We start from the raw sequence: 13,429 nt of genomic DNA on the forward strand, positions 1-13,429 counted from the left end.
TGCCTTATATCGGGAATCAGGGCTCCTACCAGCTGAAGTTGAGCTTGACTACAAAGCTACATCGGCCACCATCCGTGTTCGTCGCCTAGACCCTTACCACCCCCTGCGCAGGAGGGCAGCAAAAATTGTACAGACTGGCTGGGCAACTAGCCGGTTTGCACGCCGAGTACTAGCCCTACCAGAACCAGAGCAGATAAACCCGCTGCAATATGCCCCCTGGCTTCCACAGGAGTCACGAAAAGATGCTCAACTCCGGGTTGGGGCACCTATGGGCCGCGCAAAGGAGCAGGCAGCAGCCGACTTTCTAGAGTTCTATCAGACTCTCCCCGGTATTGATATGAAAGTTTTCTCAGACGGATCAAAGCTGGCAAACGGAATGGCAGGCGCTGGCTTTGCCTTGTTTCAGGCCGGACATCAATTTCTCCGGTCAGCTATCCCTCTTGGCCCTAGTAAAGAGGTCTTTGACGCAGAAGCAGAAGCTGCTCTGGCTGGTATCAAAGCAGCCATGGAAAGCTGTACAGCTCGTTTTGCTACTAATCTGTGGGTCTGTCTGGATAATCTAGAAGTGGCTACACGCCTTCTCTCACCTCATACAGGCTCATCACAAGAAGTCTTCAACACCTTCCAAGCACTTGCCTCAACCTGGCCCCTCCGAGAAAGACTTCCTCACACCAACAAGGGCTCAGTCCGGATCCGCTGGGTTCCTGGACATGCGCATGTTCCAGAAAACGAGGTAGCTGACCACGCTGCCAAAGAAGGAGCTGCCTCTGCCCCCCCTCTCTCATATAAACACTCCTATGCCTCGTTAAGGAGGCAAGCCAAAGCGACTGCCACCTCCGCTGTACAAACACTCTGGTTATCCGCAGCTCCGCACAGGACATGGCGACTTTGCAGAGTATCATGAACGGTTTAACCATGAAGATGCACACCTCCTCTGCCGATGTGGCGCGAGGAAGTCACCAATCCATTTTTTCTTCTGTCGAATAGCGAAAAGACGAGTGTCCCGACCTCCAGGACCCCCCTCCGAGGTGATACCCTTCCTTCTAGGAACCAAAAAAGGTGCGGCCAGGCTTGCTACCTGGCTTTCAGAGACTCGGTTCTTTGAGGACATCTGCCCCCGCCATTCCCTATCTTAGCAGTAGCGAAGCCATCCCCTTTTTTCCTTTTTGTTCTTTCCCCTATGTCTGTTTCCTCAAAATTTTCAAAAAAAAAAAAAAAAAAAAAACACGGAGGTGGTAGGATGGGTCACGGTGCTAAGGCGGACCCTTGCAGCTGGCATCAACATTTAACCTGCTAGAGCAGGTTACCTCTCAGACCACGGCAGCTATGTGAACGCGCCAAAGAGTCTCTCTCTTGTTTTAAAAATCTGTATATAGAATTATAGATTTAGAAGCCCAGGGCTTACCCCCTGGCGGCCTTTGTCCCAATAGGGAAATGATGGGAAGCGTGCCTGTCACGACCCACGGCCGTTAAATACACACACACACACACACACATTGAGCGCTCACTCATAGAATATATTCCTGTGAACCCGTACCAGACCAGCAAACTAAGAGAACTCTTTGTACGCAAGATATTCCATGAGACTGAACGCGACTGACAAGACTGACAACTAAACTTCTCTCCTTAGACATGTGCGCCTGAAGGAAGACTCCATCAGACTCCCCAGATGGGTATCACCACCTCTCAACACCTATCGCACCCCATCGCACCTCGTCCCATCCCATAGCACCATTTAGCACCGAGCCTGGTACATTGTGAGCTTCTTTCACGTTCGATTCTGAGAAATTATGGATCCGCATCGACGTTCCCCAGGGCTATTTAAACCCCCGATATCTCCTCGAGGCCGGAGACTCTAGTGAAAGAATCCCGATTCATGTACAATGAAAGAGGAACAAAAGATCATCCGCAGGCGCCGCTCCAACAGCCGCAAAGCAATACGCCAGCAACAGGCTCGCCGAAGGGACAGTCTCCTCCGGAAGTCGTTCGAATATTGCCGGGAATGTGATGCCGACGTCTTCATGATGATACGACTCAAGCGCGACGGGCAGATTATGTTTTTCAACTCTAATACCCAATGGCCTCTAACCCGAGAGCAGCTTGTAGGCGTTTATCACCCGCTGATGGCTATATGCTGACCAATGCAGGCCTCGCACTACCCAAAGCCGAGAGAGATAACATGGCACGATATGGCTGCCAAATATGCCGGCGGAGAGCGAGTGTCCGTTGGCAAGTCAACCATATAAAGGCAATCAGGGAGACGATTTCCATGCATGGGGAGTGGGTATGAACATCACCGTCATACCGAGCAGGTTTAACGGCGGAGGCCGACTCGCTAGTTAATGGATCAGTCATGCCCCTACTACTTGATTCGCTTGCTTGTCTAGGAAGCCATACTTCGGGAATGCCTGGCAGGACGGAAGATCCCTCTTCCAGCATGATCTGAAGCAGCGGCCAAAACGGTCACAAGCGCATCTCTGCAAGTGTCGTGCATGCGGAGAGACTTATTTTCCTAGTCCTCCCTATTGTGCTGTAAAATGCAGAGAGAATCAACACACAGCTAGTTGCAATCTAATTCTCTGGTAACGAGAACAGCATGTTGGAGGTTTTGCGGAAGATCCTGGAGGGAGAAACCGTCAATCCTCGTAGATTCAGTTTCCTTAGTGATCTTGGATGTGTTGTTTTCACCCCAATAGCATGACAGGACAACATATTCCCCACGATGACCAGTGCAGTTGCGGGTATAGAATGAACAGTATAGTTCACTTGGCGTTGAACTGGGATATACATTAGCCAGTAGTTCAACTTGAAGGCCACCTACTCTGGACGACCCTTCTGTAAGAATCACCTGTCCATTTCGGTTCAACCACAAGTAAGCGACAGAATATGCAGCCGTGACGCGATGACGATAGAATATCATTTATTCTAGTTGTAATGGAAATGGTGTCGCCGGCAGCAAGACCTGGCCGGCGAGGTCTCGAGCGAGGTCCAATCGACTCCAGGGAGAGTCCGAGATTATTGCATCCAGAACACCGCCCTAAAAATTTTTATGTAGATTCAATCGTTACTCGCTAATAGAAAGGCCACGATCCGTCCATCATACTGCGGCAAGATGAGGAGGTGCTTTCCCATCGCCCCACGGCCTCGGGCGCTTCTGTGCACGCGACGCCACGGTTTTCGGTGCCTGACGCTAGTTCAGCTGCTGAGCATGTTCAACGTCGGCGGCCTAGATCCTCTTGCTGAGCCGGGGAGCCGTTTTTGGCCCCCCTGAGGACCATCATGTTCTCTCTATTTCTAAAATCCTATTTACGGTGTCGACCGTTCCTCGCTCTGCCACCATCATCCCTCCTGGCATCACTCTTCGCTCTCATCCATTCCCCTGCGCTTCCCGTCGTCGTAAGCGCCGATATCCTTCGTTTTATCCATTCGTTCGATCTTTCCTTTCCGATCTCCTGTTTCGACGATGGTACTTCACTCCGGATCTGTTGGACCTAACGAGAGCGAGGGTCAGATCGAGAGCCATTCTAGTTCCGCCGTCGGCGAAATATCCCCGGATAACAAGTCCGATAGTGACTCCAACAGCGAGGTGGAAATTCTCGGCCTCGGTTCCAGGACCTTCCGGATTACGCTGTTAGCAAGAAAAGAGAGAACGGGCTCCGGGACTAGCGGGTTCCGAGAGATAATTTATTAGAAGAGCACGCTGGACTTCTGAAAAGTGGCATTCTATGCTTGAACAAAAATATTAAGTCGCTCTCAACACTTGAACACCATGGCATCGAAGAACCCAACCAGCGGATTTAGACTGACGCATGTCGGCCTTCGTGTTACGGATATCGACAGATCCGTTGCGTTCTACACGGGTGCTTTTGGCATGAAGGAATTGGGCCGCATGGGATTGGACACGACCACGGTTGTTTTCCTCGGTTATCCTGATGCAGCGAACCCACAAACGCAACTCTTCGCTAGGGAAGGTGTACTAGAACTAGTATGCCCAAAGGTAACGATACTTCATCAAAGAGTCTCGTCCGCTTCCGGCAAGACTGTGGCTGACCTTGCCTTCAGAAGTCCCAGAAAGGCATGGCCGACTCAAGTGACTATCCGGATTTCCGATTCGTCAAGCTGGCAATCGGCGTCCCGGACATGGCAAAGGCCATGGAATATATCAGAAGTCACAATGTTAGAATACTCAAAGAAGCTGGCGTGGCTCAGGGTTCAGAGGTGGTGGCTACGTTTTTGGGTTGCGATACGCCCGACAAGGGATTTGACAGGCCTTTGTGGGAAGCCGCCGTGGCTGTCCCTTTTGTGGAAGACCCAGATGGATACCTCATTGAAATAATCCCATATTGAGCTATATTCTGGGTTATTCGCAGCAGTGTCGTATAACAGCGTTCTGCACCGAATATAGGAACTCGTTGTCTTACGAAATGAGTGTATACCTCGACGTGACGCGTGAACGTCATCACGTCTATGGCAATGGCGCTTGGATATTACTAGACTTTTCATATTCCACGGCGTATTGTTTTGTCCTCGCCAGTTACGTATCAATCCACAGTCTTTTCTAAGTCACAACTGCTCTGATACTATGCGATACTAATTCCTAAGCATGGCCTTGCCTAAAGGCGCATTTCACTGAGTCACTGCGGAACTCTGCTCTTCCTGCTCCATAGAACGAAAGACTTCAGCGACGCGATGGAAAGACTTTTTCGGTACCCATGGAGGCATATCCTTAGATCTTGAGTCCTTCTCAGGAAAGGTCTTTACCAGCGAGAAAGACATCATGTCCAGATCCCTCGCCCCTTTTGCTGCCGGCATGCAAGGGAACGAAAACAGGAATATGAAGGCCGCATCAACCCCTGCATTGTTGAGAAGCTCAAGCTGCGTCCCGACATAATCGGCCTGTTCCTTCTCGCTCCGAGTCGGGACAATATCGTTCTCGAAGATGCCAGTGCCGTCTGGATTCGTGCCTTTCAAGAGTACGAACCCGCCGTCTCCGCGCTCTGCTGCTCCCTCGTAGGCGCAGCAGCCGACTTCTAAAACAGCGAGAGGCTTTCCAATCCTGTACCGGTCGAGACACGAGACATACTTCTCCGCAGTCTCTCCTCGGCGATAATAGTCTATGCCGACGACGTCAAAAATATCCCAGTCCACGACTTCCCAGGAGCCAGCCGAATATGTGATCTGTCCTCCGAACTGGGAACGAATCACCTCAACGAAAGACCGCAACACCTTATTCAACTCGACAGACTTGTCACGCAGAGCCTGAGGAATATCCTCGATCATGTGGCCGCTGGGAAACTGCGGGCCGAGAAACATTACACGGTCGTTGAAAGAATCTCCGGGGAAAACACCTTTGCTGAAGATGGTGTATTCGCAGCCGGCGATAAAGACCAAATCAATGCCTTCATTGCGTAATCTTTCTGCAGTTTTTGCCGCCTCTTCGAAGTATGCGCGAGTCTCCTCGATGGTTGCATTCATCTTCCACGGATTGAAAAACACCTTTAGTCCCATCGAGTGCGCTGACCGTGCGGCAATCTCCAGCCGAGTTATCTCCTCTCCTTCAATCCGGACGGCATTGGCATGCAACTCGTCGGCGATTGTTTTCATGTCGTATTTGACTAGAGCAGGGTCGAATGGCTCGACGGAGAATCCAGTGCCATTAAAATTGAGGCCGACATCGTAGACAACGCCGCGATACTTCATGGTGGAGTATTTGTTGGGAAGGACTGATAAGCGCAAATGTCTGCGGGCTCACAGGATATGCAAGGATAACAATCGTGTCCAAACAAGCATGAGGCAAGAAACAAGAGGCACGTAATAGTCAAGTATATAAGGCCCCCGAGGGTGTCTCCACTGTTCGGACTGCGCACTCTTGGCGCCCCGATTGTCCGGCCATGGCTCGAAATTTCATCGAACCTGCAAATCTGTCCTTTCGGCAACCTCGTCGGGGAGGGCTTCCAAAAAGTCCGGACTTACACCTTTTGACAGTTCCACCATTCGGCCTGCAATTTGCCCTGCCCAAATCGCATTGAGAGCGTCTCTAGATACCGTTGTGATGATGTCATTCAGACCTGGAGGCACCGATTACGGACCCACTGGCCAAGCAGCAGGGGGAGAAGGCGGCCTGGATTCCCAGTGGAATGGGGTAGACGAGCATGAGGTTGTGGTGAAGGAGAGAGTGGCAGTATGCGAACATTTCCTTAGTCGCGTCACATGTGAATTAGATGCTGACATGCTCCACAGTGTGATCGTTGCCGTCAGCGGAAGGTGCGATCCTTCTATTTACCTGCAGCAAAGATTGTTCCCCTGTGAGGTGTATCCGAGGTCGGTCTACTGACTTTCGAGCTGGCTTAATAGACCAAGTGTAATCGCGTTAATCCGTGCTCACATTGTACCAAGGCGGAGGCGCAGTGTACATTCAGACTGGCTCACAAAGCCAAAGAAAAGCGGCAACGGGTCCTGATCTCGAGTGTATAGTGAGTTATCCCCCCAAGTACATCTATCTAATCATTAATAGACCATCAGTGAAAGGAGACTTGAGCATATTTCGAACAGAATTGAGGAGCTCTACGGAATCATAGGGCAACTTAGAGATGAGCGCCATAATGGTGATAGCAGCCTTATGGCCCCAACTAGATTACGAGCACCATCATATTCATCGCTCCAATCTGGCAGTCTTCGGGCATCCCCCAAAGCTCCAGCTCCAGCGGAAGGGATTGAGTCCGCATTGTTTGCCCATGTCATTTGCGCAGCAAGAGCTCTTGAAACCGCTGTGATGAATGACCCGTACTCCAGGGCCGTCGACGACATAACTTCGGCGTTGAATACTTTGCGGAGCACAGTCAATGACCAAAAGCAGCAAAATGAGACGCTGGAAGGGTCACGTTCATTTCTAAAGGCGCTGCCTTCTGGTCTTAGTCTCAGGGATTTGCCTATCCCTTCCAGTCTCAGGGATTTGCCTATCCCTTCCATGGATAAAATCATGGCATGCCTCAGGATCACTCAAGGTGCGTCTCTCTTTTCCAGGCTATGTTGCACTCGATCTGATAATCATCCTACAGAGAGCTCGCCGAGCGAGATTTACTGGCCGTTCGAATTTGGATTTCTGGGAGACTTCACTCAGTACGTGATCAGAGCCTGCACACCCGGTCCGATCAGCGATATGGAGCTGATCATAGTCCACTACGTTCTTTACTCGCTCTTCACCCAATGCTCGGTTGGTGCCGATGACGAGACACTCAGACAGGACTACGATGTGCAAGCTGCAACGTGCAGAGAGAGCCTCGAGACAATTCTATCGAGCCTTTCCTTTCACATCGATACCAATATTGACTCTATCTGTGCCTTGTACATGGCGGTGCGTTTTTCCCTCTTAGTAGAAATGCATTCCCCACAGTATTAATTTGCGATTTCCAACATACAGTCTCTTCATTGCCTGCACCGGGGAAAAGTGTCCACAGCCTGGACGTTTATTTCAAGAGCGTCACTTATGTGCCTGGCCTTGGGGTTGCATAGCAGTCACGCCATGGTAACGGAACAAGAAAACGCAGTGCAGCGAAAGATGTGTCTTTTCTGGGCTGTGTACGCCCTGGAGAAAGCTGTGGCTTTACGGCTCGGCAGGCCATCGACTATTAGAGACCAGGATATCACCATCCCACGACTCACTTTGGACCGCAAAATGACCTCCCTAGCATATAACCGGCTGCCTGACTGGATCGATGTCGCTAGCCTCTACGGCCGCTTGTACGATAGCCTGTATAGCCCGACTGCGTTGACACAACCGAGCTCCGTTCGCGTGTCTCGTACCAGTGCACTGGCTTCTGAGCTGGAGCGGATGATAGCCGCGAGAACCGGATACTATGTAAGTATCTAAACAGCTTTTTCTGTGCTCCCAACAGAAGCAAGCATACGGAATCAGTCCGTGGACACTCTGACTAACCACCCTTCTCAGAATCGGCCAGACCTGTGGAGTAGCCATGTGCTAGATCTAAATCTTTCACGGTTCATGATACACGCCAACAGAGCTATAGAATACTCAACCTTGGCGTCCATATATCGAGGAATCCCAACAGAGAGTCCTTCGGGTATAATACCATGTACGCAATGCATCACCGCTGCACGAGTAGCTCTTGAAGAGAGCGAAGCCAGCATTGCCATACTTTCAGATGCAGCAAAATGGCCGACTGGTCTTCACGAATGGATCAACGAGATTCTCCTCCTAGCGCCATTTATCCCTCTCACAATCCTGGTTTGCAATGTTGTTGATACTGCTGACGCGTCGGACCTGGGCCGCTTGAAGGGAGTGGTTGACGGTCTACAGTCTCTGGCACAATCGCCGCGCTATGCCAGCTGTAATAGGCAGCTGCGTATTTTCAAGCCACTATATGATGTTGCAGCTCGTTACGTCGAAGCAAAGACAAGCCGGGAATCAACAGACACGATTAGCAGTCTATTCACTAATCCCGACACCGATGTCTACTTCGATGATGACACTTGGTTAGGGAATGAATTCTCTCCTGTCTCGTCTTTACCATTATCAAATATGTTGTCACTCGATTTGCTCCAAGCTCCAGCAGTTACATCATATGATGAGACTCCGGAACATAGCCAACGTGACCTAATAAAGTAAGGTTCACTCTCTTTGATCTTGCAAAAGGGTTTATCCTCCATCGCCGACACGTAATATGTCAAGGGCACTCTGAGAACACAGTACGCTATACGGCGCATAAATGCACCGCGCTGTGCCCCTCCAAAGCAGCGCGTACAGGTCTTAACGCCGCTCTGCAGATCCTCGAGTACCAAGAGCTCGTGCAGTTTGAGGCTAAGGACGCACAAAGAATAACTGAGAAATTTTGGAAAGCTTTTTGGGAAGCTATAGGGCTACCGTTGTTATCGTTGTGAAGGTATCCGGGCTAGTGATTGGCTTGATATCCCTCTCAAGTCACAGTCTGGCGATGTAGGGGCCTTATTGCAGGATAATTAGGTGGTGGACGGCGAAGGGATTAATGATTCTAGCGATTGTATTGCGTGGTGATTCCACGCCACTTCTAAATGCTAAGCACAATGGGCGATAGTTTCGGGGTAGCCATAATATCCTCCTACCACCAAAAAAAAACCCACTGGTTGTCTAGGATAGGTACCTCAACATTGGCTTCAGACCAAGTCCAGTCCGAATGACCCTCCAGGGTCTGGCGCAGCTGGTCCAATTCATCGGATGATCATGACTGTGTTACCTGTTTTCCAGCCGGACACCCTGTCGGACAAGTGAAAGGGTGTAGCCAAGGATGTTCCTTTGATGTCCTAATCGTACACAGTTCAGTGATCCTACAGCTCCTGGCGCTAGAAGGGGGAGAGGTTATTCTTACCATCCACATCCCGTAAAGGGAGGAGGTTTGGTGCAGCAGAAGGATTTGTAGCCTGAAAAGCAATACTCTTCACCACCAGCACCCAACGAATCGTATGTCTCTTCGTAGCGGTCGGATTCGTCGCATCCGTAATGCTCGCCTACTCTCCCGTGCTTGCCACAGAAGGGCGCAGATCCCTCCCATTCTAGCGATGTATGTGAGCTCAGATGATTGAATGCATAGTGTTAAAGCTACCCGGGGAAGACTCACTGCACTGTCCTATACCGGCATCCGACTTGGTTGAAGTGCAGCACAGCACCTTATGGCCCGTCCAGCACTCGCTGCCTGTAGCACTGGTGTCCGACGAGACTTGCACCTCGCCTGAATGGCATTTTCCGTCACAGAAAGGCGCACCTCCACGCCATTGGCATGTTGGCACCTCCTGGCCTTTCGGGCAGCAATAGTTCCTGGTCTGGCCATCACTACAACCCGTGTAGATGCCTGCATTTCCGCGGTTTTTACCATCACTTCGCTGTGCTGGGAGAGAGTTATCCGGACAGTCCTTTCCACACTCACCCCAGATACAGGCCGAGAGGACATCCTCCTCCTTGGGATTCGCCCCGCCCCCGAAGAGGCTACGAGAGACCAGTCCGTTGGTCTTGATATATGCCTGGGCCGCAGACCCTACCGTGTCATCGGTAGATGCAGCCCAAACCATAGCACCGCCCAGGCATTTGCCATTGGCGTAGTCGGTCTTCAACCTGAGAGTCTCCTCGTCGTCAAATGACACCCATTGGTTATTATCCCAGACGACCTGTTTCACTGCTGCATCCTTGTCCATGGTCGCCTTCGCTCCAGCCGCCAGGATGTCTTGGATTTCTGAATACATGAGCGTCTAATCTCTCGTCAGTAGGTCTGAATGTTTCTGGCGCTCAGGTACTGGAAGGGGAGGGGACCAACCCCGGCACTGGCAGAGCATTTTCCTGGGTTCCCTCCTCCACTGAATCCACAGCCGGGCTTAGTGCAGGAGGGGTCAGAAAGCGTGAAACTTCGGCCGTAGAATCCCAGCCCCATTACAATTTTATCCGGATCAATCTGTCCTTCCGTCAGCTACTGCCGCGTCGAAGGTCAATTCACTTACCTTGTTTCTCCAGAACAGGTCCATGGTCAGATCGATCTCCGTGAGATTAGTATGGGCATTGACAATCGGCCCGATAAACTTGTCTGTGGAGTCCCATGTGCCGTGTAAATCGTATGTCATCACATTAAACCAATCCACCACCTTCTCAATTGCCACAATGTCGAAGTGCTGCATATACCTAGGTTGAAAAAAGGGTTAATGGCCACAGTTATCTTTCAGCTGTTCGTCTGCATTGACTGGGGCCATACCAATAGCTTGAAGGGACTGTGATCGTCAACCCGTAGTTGTGGCCACTGCCTCCCAAAGCCGAGCGAAGATTTTTTAAAAACGAGACATAATTTTGGAAGTCTTGTGGTTTCCCAGACCTTTCAGTTGCAACGGGGTACTCCCAATCGATGTCAACGCCGTCGAATCCCCATGTCTGAAGGAAGGAGATCAGCGAGCTGAAAAATGCCGATTGGGCACTGCTGGATCCCGCCAGGTCAGAGAAGGTTGTGGCCGTTGGCTGATCTGGGTCATTCATCGACCATCCGCCAATCGAGATCCACGTCTGTAGCCCGGGGTTTGAGTCTTTGAGGCCCGTGAAACGTGAATACAGCTCTGTGTCGGCCGCACTCATGGGGGCAACCTTGAATGACTTGGGATCAATAAAGGCAAAGGCAAAGTTGAGATGTGTGTAGGCGCCAACAGGGAGTTGTTCTGGCATCACTGTACTATCGTTTGGCCTGTAGCGCCCAGCAACGGTCTCCATCTGGAACGACTCACTTCCATAACATGCTCGGGTATTGGACCATCCTTCATAGTATCCTGGGTCAATTAGCAGGCCACGTCCTCGCAGGGTTGAGTGATCATCACCACACACCGATAGATCTTTTGTTGGAGCTACAATCGTCAGTGAGTCTACGGTTCAAATATCAACCCCAGAATGCCTTCCTACCTGCTTCCAGAACATGACGGCTTGGTGACTGTCTTGTTGCCACAGAAGTCTTTAGTGGTTCCGCAGAAACCAAACTTACTGCAGCACACGTTCAGGGGGCATTTCTCCTTCTGAGACCACTGGGCGCCCCATCCAGGATCACATTCACTTTGTTTGCGAAAGAAGTTATGCACTCAGCGCTTGTAATTCTGTCTGCGGGCTTGGGGTGTGTTATTCTTACCTTTTCTGATCGCACGAGGAGATGCAGCTCTTACCACAGAAGTCTGGACCCAGTCCACATACTCCCGTGTTGCTGCAGCATCCTATCTTGCAGGGCTTTGTAGCAGAGCTGAATGACCATCAGCTTCAATGTTTGTAATCAGTTGCGGTTTTCACTACCTACCATCTATAATCTGTGGCAGACGCCGGGTCCTGCGATGCCAGTCCCCAAACAACAGACGCGAAGGCTGCCAAAACTATGCTTATTCTCATCGTGAGAGAGAAAAAGAACAAAAAATCACCATTCGAGGTAGCGTTCGCTTGATCAGATGAAGCATTCTACCATTCGGACAGCCATCCATCTTATTATTTCCAGCCCGCCAAGAGCTTCCGGCTCCTCCGGCAAGGAATAATTGCTTCTAATTGTTCAATCGGTCCATCGGCATTGAAGACAAGAGTGACTCTGGATGTGATTGGATTCTCGGCTATTCCTTCACGGGCTGAGGAGGCAGATCGGAGGCCTAAGATGGACGTATACAATGTAACCCCACCCCATCCAAATATCATGCTGCGGTCCAGAAGGTGTGCGCCGGGAGCCCGCAGCCCTGGGCAGATACGCCAGCAACCCTGTATGGGGACCAGATCTGGGCGCAATACAACGTGTCCTGTTTCAAAGACTCCAAGGGAAATTATTGCCAAGGTATTTATAAATCTAGGGGCAACCAGGCCAGGAATTGAGATTACTGAATAATCTTTTAGATGTTCTCGCGAACCTCACGCTTCCGGCCGGTGACACCTCTATGGCCAGCCTCCCCAAGAGCGTGGTGTGTTCGGAATGCGTACTCCTTCTGGGTCGATTGATCCAATCCACTCCATTCAGCAATTACAGTCCACGAATGGCCAAGGAATGGGCTGCCATTCAAGCGACCTGCGGCGTATCCTATCCGACCGCAGTCCAGCCTGTGACCGGCAACCGGACAGACTTGCCTGGATACGCGCCCCCGGGCTATGCGACGGCCCAATGCTTGACCGGGAAGACATATACCGTGGTCTCGGGCGATGACTGTGGGAAAATTGCCTCAAAGCAGGGTGTCCCTCGGGGGTCACTGATGTCTATCAATAATATTCTCCCGGATTGTTCTAATCTCCAGGGTGAGGGGTCCGTAGAGCTATAGTAATGGACGAACATGAGCTAATGGCGTCCAGTTGGACAGAAACTTTGTATCCCAAACACCTGCCAGCTGTACACGATCAAGTCGGGGGATACTTGCATGCAGATTACCAATGCATCAAGTATCACATTGCCCCAGCTTCGCTCTTGGAACCCTTTCATTAACGCTGGTTGCAGCAACCTCATTGCAGGAGATCAGATCTGTGTTAGCCAGCCAGGCGCTGTCTGGACGGGCACAACCATCCCTCACGCCACAGTCACCAAGACTGGCGTTTATGCTACAGAAACTGTCGCTCCGCCAGGGCCCGTGGCCTTTGGCACAACTCCTCCCAGCAGTGAGCTGATCCCCCAGCTCCTCATCCACCGCGTCTGGTGCTGCAGCACCTGCGGGACTTACCTCAGCAGCAGCGCCCGGTGGGTCCGGGAGCACCACCACCAGCACCATCCCACGATCGGCCGGGACCCCCCGTAGCAGGTTGACGCCCAATGCTGGTTCGCAAACAGCCGCTACTATCAGTACTAGATTATGGGTGTCCCCAGCGCGCAGCCATAGGACCCACCGCCCATGCAGCCCACCTCCACCACCACCACCACCCTGTCCCTTCCCCGGATGACGCAGCCCACCCTGGCCCTGACCAAGC

At 51.4% G+C, this 13,429-nt stretch overlaps 5 protein-coding genes across 5 annotated transcripts; 3 read left to right on the forward strand and 2 right to left on the reverse strand.

The window, feature by feature from the left end:
- Positions 1-3,463: 3,463 nt before the first annotated feature.
- Positions 3,464-4,347, forward strand: CDV56_100727 (VOC family protein; the record flags this gene model as incomplete). The annotated part of the gene is made up of 3 exons (XM_026754346.1): positions 3,464-3,630; positions 3,748-3,997; positions 4,063-4,347. The coding sequence occupies 3 exons, from the start codon at positions 3,464-3,466 to the stop codon at positions 4,345-4,347; spliced, it is 702 nt and encodes a 233-aa protein (XP_026609668.1).
- A 279-nt stretch (positions 4,348-4,626) lies between these two features.
- On the reverse strand, positions 4,627-5,700 carry CDV56_100900 (uncharacterized protein; the record flags this gene model as incomplete). The annotated part of the gene is made up of 1 exon (XM_026754519.1): positions 4,627-5,700. The coding sequence occupies one exon, from the start codon at positions 5,698-5,700 to the stop codon at positions 4,627-4,629; it is 1,074 nt and encodes a 357-aa protein (XP_026609669.1).
- Positions 5,701-6,052: 352 nt separating this feature from the next.
- CDV56_101117 (putative C6 transcription factor) lies at positions 6,053-8,898 on the forward strand (the record flags this gene model as incomplete). Its single annotated transcript, XM_026754736.1, has 8 exons — positions 6,053-6,181; positions 6,241-6,264; positions 6,397-6,473; positions 6,523-7,004; positions 7,059-7,354; positions 7,421-7,858; positions 7,949-8,493; positions 8,628-8,898. The coding sequence occupies 8 exons, from the start codon at positions 6,053-6,055 to the stop codon at positions 8,896-8,898; spliced, it is 2,262 nt and encodes a 753-aa protein (XP_026609670.1).
- Positions 8,899-9,358: 460 nt separating this feature from the next.
- On the reverse strand, positions 9,359-11,188 carry CDV56_101620 (glycoside hydrolase family 18 protein; the record flags this gene model as incomplete). The annotated part of the gene is made up of 5 exons (XM_026755239.1): positions 9,359-9,546; positions 9,612-10,236; positions 10,302-10,436; positions 10,483-10,660; positions 10,731-11,188. The coding sequence occupies 5 exons, from the start codon at positions 11,186-11,188 to the stop codon at positions 9,359-9,361; spliced, it is 1,584 nt and encodes a 527-aa protein (XP_026609671.1).
- A 994-nt stretch (positions 11,189-12,182) lies between these two features.
- Positions 12,183-13,260, forward strand: CDV56_101994 (LysM peptidoglycan-binding domain-containing protein; the record flags this gene model as incomplete). The annotated part of the gene is made up of 3 exons (XM_026755613.1): positions 12,183-12,246; positions 12,377-12,769; positions 12,824-13,260. The coding sequence occupies 3 exons, from the start codon at positions 12,183-12,185 to the stop codon at positions 13,258-13,260; spliced, it is 894 nt and encodes a 297-aa protein (XP_026609672.1).
- Positions 13,261-13,429: the final 169 nt, after the last annotated feature.

Source organism: Aspergillus thermomutatus, assembly GCF_002237265.1.
Source record: "Aspergillus thermomutatus strain HMR AF 39 chromosome Unknown NODE_446, whole genome shotgun sequence".
Classification (NCBI taxonomy): Eukaryota; Fungi; Ascomycota; class Eurotiomycetes; order Eurotiales; family Aspergillaceae; genus Aspergillus; species Aspergillus thermomutatus.